General features: G+C 38.7%; 1 protein-coding gene across 1 annotated transcript in view; it reads left to right on the forward strand.

Moving 5' to 3' along the window:
• The window catches only part of ARMC1 (armadillo repeat containing 1), a 47,799-nt gene extending 40,637 nt beyond the window's left edge, over positions 1-7,162 (forward strand). Inside the window, exons 5-7 of the mRNA XM_012663194.1 lie at positions 3,961-4,077; positions 4,163-4,237; positions 5,006-7,162. Of these exons, the coding sequence (XP_012518648.1) occupies positions 3,961-4,077; positions 4,163-4,237; positions 5,006-5,197 (384 nt within the window). The 3' untranslated portion in view covers positions 5,198-7,162. The remainder of the gene's footprint in view (positions 1-3,960; positions 4,078-4,162; positions 4,238-5,005) is intronic.
• Positions 7,163-7,782: the final 620 nt, after the last annotated feature.

Below are 7,782 nucleotides of genomic sequence, written 5' to 3' on the forward strand. Positions count from 1 at the left end.
CTTCGATGTTCTGTCTAGTTCAGTCAGTGGAGTGTTGAACTCCCCCACTATTATTACATTGCGTTTATTTCATTTCTTACATCTAATAAGTATTTGTTTTATGAACTGTGAGTGCTGGTGTTAGGTGCATATATATTTAGGGTTATTATAGCTTTTTGAATTGATCCCTTTATCATTATATAATGACCATCTTTGTCTTTTTTGCTGTTCATTTAAATTCTGTTTTATATGATATGAGAATAACTACTCCTGCTCTTTTGTGGTGTTCCTTTGAATGGAATATTTTTTTCCAACTCTTTACCTTGAGTCTTTGTGACTCTTTACAAGTTAAATGGGTTTATTGGAGACAGCAGATATTTGGGTTGTGGTTTTTTATCCTTTCTGTAAATGTATCTTTTAAGTGGAGCAGTTAGACCATTTATGTTCATAGTTATTATTGATAAGTGAGATACTGTTCAGTCATCATGTTGATCATTACCTTGTTGCCTTGTATCCTTCCTTGTGTTACTATTTTGTAAGAGATGTGAGTTTTTACTGTCAAGTGTTTTTACACTGGTGGGTATCAAGCATTCTTTTCTGAAAAGCACTTTTGAACATTTCTTCATAGGGCAGGTCTAGTGGTCACAAATTCCCTTAGTGTTTGCTTGTCTGGGAAAGATTTTATTTCTCTTTCATATATGAAAGTGAGTTTTATAGGATACAGAATTCTTGGTTGACAGTTATCTATTTAAGAGGACTGAAGATGGGACCCCAATCCCTTCTGGCTTACAAGGTTTCTGTTGAGAAGTCTGCTGTTAGTCTGATGGGTTTTCCTTGGTAAGTTACTTGATGGTTTCATCTGACAGCTTGTAGGATTTTCTTCTTCACTTTGACTTTGGCCAGACTGATGACTGTGTACCTTGGTGATGTCCTATTTGCATTGAATCTTGCAGAAGTTCATTGACCTTTTTTGTATCTGGATGTCTAAATCTCTAGCAAGACCAGGGAAGTTTTCCTCCATTATTCCCTCAAATAGATTTTCCATGCTTTTTTGTTTTTTCTTCATTTCCCTGAGGGATACCTATGATTCTTATATTTGGGCACTTCACATGATCTCGTATTTCTCAGAGATTTTTTTTGTTTCTCTTGATTCTTTTTTCTGACTTTTTTTTGACTAACTGGGTTAATTTGAAAGCCTTGTCTTCAAGGTCTGAGATTCTTTCTTCTGCTTGATTTAGTCTGTTGTTATGACTTTCCACTATATTTTGACATTCCCTAAATGTCAAAATTTAGGGAATTTTGACCTGATTGGGTGCTAGGGAGTATAAGCTGTGGCTCCAGCAATGTAGAGACCCAGGGGCTGAGATTCCAGGGTCGGGACAGCTGTGAAAACACTGGCTGTCCTTGAAGGGAGGGAAATGAGCTACATCCTCTGTGCAGAACTGGGCACAGTAAGCAGAGTACTACTAGGGGTGTAACCCCCTGCTTGCCTGGAACTGGTTGTCCCACAACTCATCTGCACCAAAAGCTAATTCCTGGGAGCAGATGAGGCTGTGTCTGCAGCATTGGGTGGTTGGAGGTGAGGTCCCCATCTCTTTCTGGGCTGCCCAGCTTTAAACTCCTGAAATGGCACCTCAGACCTGTGACCAGAAAGGTGAGGCTACTTTTTGGCAAACAGTGTGGGCAAGATGCTGGGGGGAGTGCCATCCTCTTACTTCTGGGTCTCACTGTAGTCCATAGCAGCTTGGTGGGAATTGTCCTAGGTGTATGTAAGAGAGCTTGGACTCTCTAGTCCCTCCTCAGCTGAATGGGGCTACTTCAGCCCAAATTCAGTCTGAGGACAGGATGCTGCCTGCCTTCAAACTCCCAAAATGACCAGAGAGGGCAGGGCCCTTCTCAGGCAGGCTATACTGGTGGGAAACTGTGAGGAATGCAGTTTGTTAGCGGCTTAGTCCCACAGCTCTGGGCTTCAGGATGGTGGTTACTGTCCCAGATGCATGCTGGGAAACCTAGTTTCCCTGCCTCTCCCCTGCCAGGCAGGGGCTACAGCCAGGTCAAGCCCTGACTTAGCCAGAGGACAAGGCTCTACCCAGTGCCTTACTCACTAAATGGCATCTTGGACCTGCCACCAGAAAGGCTGGGGCCCCACCCAACAGTGTGGGTGAGAAACTGGAAAATGCTTTCCAGTCACTTCTCAGTCTCATCTTTTTTTTTTTTTTTTGAGACAGAGTCTCACTCTGTCACCTGGGCTAGAACGCCGTGCCATCAACCTAGCTCACAACAACCTCAAACTCCTGGGCTGAAGCCATCCTCCTCCCTCAGCCTCCAAAGCAGCTGGGACTATAGGTGTGCACCACCACACCCAGCTCATTTTTTCTATTTTTAGTATAGAAAGGTTCTCACTCTTGTTCAGGCTGGTCTTGAACTCCTGACCTCAAATGATCCTCCTGCCCTGGCCTCCCAGAGTGCTAAGATTACAGGCATGAGCCATCATGCCCAGCCACATCTCAGTTTCAAACGTAGCCCACAGCAGAGTGGTGGAAACCTTCTCAGAGGTGTGTTGGAGCGCCTGGGCTCCTCTGTCCGTCCTCTGAGCTGTGCAGTGGCTGCAGGCATGCCTGCAGTTCATCGTATCTAGGTTCTCAGAATGGCACCTGGCTCAAGCTGCTCTAGGTTTGGATGCCTGTGGAATTCCATGTGAATTCCCTTTGTAGAACAATGTCTGTGCAGTATCCAAGCAGCTCCTTATGTCAGGCCGTAGACCTGTGTGGATCAGAGGGTTCTCTTGTAGCCCAGATCTTAAAAGTTGACCAGGCAAGTTGTCCTGAACCCACTCTTTACCCACTTTTGGTGCTTCTGGTCACTTCCCTGGTGAATCATAGCATTCTCTCCTAGATGATCTCTTTGAAATGTGAGAATCTCCTTACTATTCTGGTTCTTCTCTGTGGAGGAGGCACATACTACCTGTGTCTGGTTGGCCATCTTTATTGACCAGGAAAATTTAGAGATAGTGATTTGGTGTGTGGGTTGGAGGCAGAGGGAGCTATGAGGAGAAAATGCAGGAACTTTATAATCCATTTCCACTTTGGATTTTGTGTTGAGATGACCACGTGATATCCAAGTGGCTATGTGTGATAGGCAAATGAAAAGGAAGTCATATTGGAGTTAGTAATGTTAATGATGACAGAGCTGGAATAATCAGTTGGGGTAAGTGGAAGACCAGGGTAGTGTCATATCCTGCATTAAAGCATTGAAGAGTATATGTTATGTTGTGCTGTGAACAATATCAGAGGAAAATGAGAACCAAAAAGAGGATATTGATAACCCCTGAGAATGCGGTGGTAACCATTGAGAACATCATAAATGAAGGGTGATATTTATAAATACCAAGTCCTTTAAGGAATAGTGACTCAAACACTGAATTCTCACTAATTCTAACTTCAGTCTATTAGAATTTATCCCTAGAGATTTTTAAGCTAACTTTTCCTTTATAGGGCCAGAGAGTAAATATCTTTGGCTCTCAGTAGTCTTTTGTCTTCAGTACTAACTTTGCCTTAGCATGAAACTATCCTCAGGTAATATGTAAGCAAATGGATGTGGCTGTGTTCCGATAAAACTTTATTTACAGAAACAGCTGATGCATTATAGTATTTGCCCACCCTTGGGCTAGAGCAGCCTCTACTTTTTGGCATTTTTTTCTGTATTATTCTTTTGTTCTGTTTGATTTAAGATGTAAATTAACATGGACTAACTTCTTCCTGACAAAAATAATTAAAACTACACATTAGTATTAAAGCTTAAAAAATCTAACAGTAATTGCTATGCTGTTGATCTTGTAAAATTTAATTAACTTGACTAAGCTCCCACTACTCCATGCTCCCTTTCCCCCAAAATACATTGACTAGTTCAGTGTGCTTTTAGTTGATTTAATCCCTTTTATTATTTTACCTATTTTAATAACAATTTGCTTTTACTTTTCAGTCTCGGAGAAACCTGTGCGAAGAGGCTTTGTTAAAAATTAAAGGCGTTATTAGCTTTACTTTTCAAATGGCTGTTCAAAGATGTGTGGTGCGAATCCGTTCAGATTTGAAAGCAGAGGTTAGTATTTTAAATGGCTGAATATTTTGGGGGTTACAGGTAAACAAGTTAGTATTCAAAATTGTTCCTTTTTGTCCTGGCCTAGGCTTTGGCATCAGCGATAGCATCAACCAAGGTTATGAAAGCTCAGCAAGTCGTGAAAAGTGAAAGTGGAGAAGAGGTAAAAGATTTATTTAGTTTTCTCTATACCTAATTCAGACTCTTGATTATTTTTTATGGCTAGCAGATTGCCAGTATTTCTAGACCCATTGAGTTGCCAAATGTATAAGAATGTGTTTTTTCTTGGTTAACAGTTAACTGTTTTAGAAATACACCGAGATCTTTTGTGGATTTCAGAGTCTGCTCTTGTGAATAAAAGTTTTATCTCAGTAGAGATATCTTGCAGATTTTATGTGGAAATAAAGGATACATGGTTTCATTGCATTTATTTTTAAATACTTTCTTCCTAACGTTAATTAGTCTTGCCAGTACAGAAAATAACATAGTAACCATTCAGCAAGTAAACAGGGTGAAAATCCTTGCCTAATGCTACTCTTTCCACTAGTTTTGTGGTAGGGAAAACAAATCTGTATGCCTTGCGCTCATTTCGGTTCCCATAAATGGGACGTTTCGTGGCCCTCCAGAGGCCCACAGTGGCTAGACACTTGCTTTAGTCATCTTTACATTGACAGAGATGGTTCATGTACTCCTAGGGCCTCAGCAGATCAACTTCTGAGTTCCCATTTATATTCTGCTCCTTCCTCTCTGTGCTTACGCAGTGCTCAGCAATTGGGCCTACCGTCATGTAACAGGAGAATTTTAAAAAGAATAGAGCCCCTGAGAATAAATGTGATTAGAATGAGGAGTAAAGTTGACCTTTAACTTACGACATACTATGTATCACATTAAGTTGATTTTGTAGTAACTCCTAATATGTTCTCTGTATCAGATGTTGGTCCCATTCCAAGATACTCCTGTGGAGGTAGAACAGAACACAGAGCTGCCTGACTACCTGCCTGAGGATGAGAGTCCCACAAAGGAGCAGGACAAAGCGGTGTCCCGTGTCGGCTCCCACCCGGAGGGTGGAGCTAGCTGGCTGAGCACAGCTGCAAACTTTTTATCCAGATCGTTCTACTGGTGACTTCAATTTGGGGTTCAAGGACTGTGTGAAACAACAAGGGGCCAGTTTTCCATTGTTGTGGTGAACTGTCAAGTGCAATTTGCAATAAGTTATCATGAAAAGTTTTTAGATTACATGATTGCGTATGCTGCATTTTACATCTTATTGGACATTTTACCCCCACTGAGTGGTAAAAAGGACAGAGGCTACAGGTGGAATTGCTTTGTTTATGAAAATATTTTGGTTTTGTTTTCCTTTGTTTAATTGCCTCACTTTTTAAAAAACATGGGTCCACTGTTAAAACCAAACATGTATGTGCAGCTTTACATTTTATTTTACATGAAGCACGTGATTAGGAAAACTTGTTTTCTGCTCAGGCCTCAGGACCTCTCTGAAGAGTTTTTTATAGGTCAAGTTGTGCATGAATTACTGAACATTTTTCTCTGCTTTTCTTCATGAAAGATACATGCTTTGTTATCTTCACTGAAAGTTGAAAACATTTCTCATTACCTCTCTTTTGTGCCTTTTTTATTTTGCCAACCATGTTTATAGAAAGGATATTACTAATGACATGTTGCAAATTAAAATATATTCATTTGAACATAGTAGTCCTCTAAAAATACAACTCTACAAAAACTTTGCAGTCTTATTTGTTACAATTTTAATAAGATTAACACAAAATCAGTTGAGAAGAAGGGAACATGTATATTAGCAAAGTGCTTTTGGAGAGTATTTGAATGTTACCAAATGTGGTTCCAGTTGGCTACTATTCACTTTGGTTTATTTCAGCTCCTGAGAGTTAATTCCACTGTGATATTGCAAGCAACTGTCAATGGTCTCTAGGCCGTACTTTGTGAGTACACACTATCTTCTGCTAGAAAAAAATAACAGTAGTAAAGAACTGACAAACTTGAAAAAAAGGAAAGAAAAATTGAATGCCTATAATGCCATAGTGCTACTTTGGTAGAGTCTAACTTTAAAACATGAATTACTTGGCAAAAACCTATTCAGTAGGTATTTCTTTATATTGCCTTTTATGAATTTATTATTAAAATGCTGCAGTCGTATTGAATGAAAAAAGACCCAAATTATTGCTTATAAATAAATAAAGCCAGCATTGGTCACTTAATCTTGTTTCTCATGTCCAGCCAGAAAAAAAGAACTTCAGTGAAGGTAAGATTAAATAAATATATTTACACACATATATATATATGGTTTTTTTGGTAGATAAGAGCTAATTACATGTATTTAATGCTTTATTAAATTTATGAAATAATTTGGTAACTAAAATTTTCTTTTTGGAAATTCAGCTATATCCAGATACATTTTAATGTTAGTAGGACTAAAAACTAATAGGAAGAAATGGAAAATCCTTTTTCATCAACGTGTAGAGTTGCCATTTTACTACTTGGAGAATGTGAAGTGAAAATTGGACCCTGAAAGTTTTTCTTGTTTTTTTCATCAATTCTCTTTTAGAGAAAATTAGAAGCATCCATTGTCAATGGAGAAAACTAATTATAAATTACCATCACTAACACTGCGACCTTTTGGAGGGGGAGTTATTGACGGTATTGAGGATGATACTGTTTCATGTGTCTGGTCTCCGATTCAAGTGACACGCACAAACTGAAAATATAAGCTTTCAGGGCACATGTTGCTCTAAATGCATAATATAACTTGCTGCCAGGACCAGATGTGTTGAAGAAAAAAACCGCCTCCTTTCCATAGCCATTAAAGCAAAGTTTACTGTTTTAAGTTTGCATTTCATTTTACATTGCCACACATCTGCTTATTTAAAAAAAATAGATCCCTTTGGCAGTAATGGTTCAGTACAAGTAGGTATTACAGCTTGATGTTTATGTGTTCTAATTCTAAGTGTTCTTTTATTCCAGGTCATATAGAGCAGTTAAGGCAACTGTAACAGCATTTTTGGAAATATATTGTAAAATAATAAAAGGTAACATAATTAAAATTGGATGGATGTTACATTCTTGTGGTATAAGCATTATTGATTACTCTTAAGCCTGTTTGTACATACACTGCCTGGCACACTTTCACAGTTCCCTGCAGTTTTGTAACCTGACGAATTTCCATGCATCTTCCATTCATGTCCTTCCTGACGCCACACCTGCATCTCCCCAGGATTGGATCAGCTGCTCTCCTATACATATACTTATTGTACCATTTATCACATTATGTTAAAATTTCGTATTTACCAATATCTCTTCCCTACTAAGCTCTTTGAGAATGAGAGTCTTTTTATTTTGTTTTTAATTGACACATAATAATTGCAAATATTTATGGCCTACAGTAGGATATGAGAGAGTCTTTGCATTAACTCTGTAACTATACCTGGCAATAATAAATGCTCAAATTTTGGGGGGGCAGAATGGCAAAGAATTTTTTAAAAATCAGCAAAAATAAATGAAATGTACTTATTAACCTGTTGGGCAAAAGGAATAATGTCTGTTTTTTTATATATATATTTTATGGGCATGTTTGTTTCTGACCTGTTAGTTAATATTTAGCAAATTCCTTCATTTTGTCATTTGGTTTTTATTTTTCAAAGGTGGAAGGAGGCATAATACTTGCTCCATTGAATGAAG

This window comes from Propithecus coquereli, unplaced genomic scaffold (assembly GCF_000956105.1).
Source record: "Propithecus coquereli isolate 6110/MARCELLA unplaced genomic scaffold, Pcoq_1.0 Scaffold8, whole genome shotgun sequence".
NCBI lineage: Eukaryota > Metazoa > Chordata > Mammalia > Primates > Indriidae > Propithecus > Propithecus coquereli.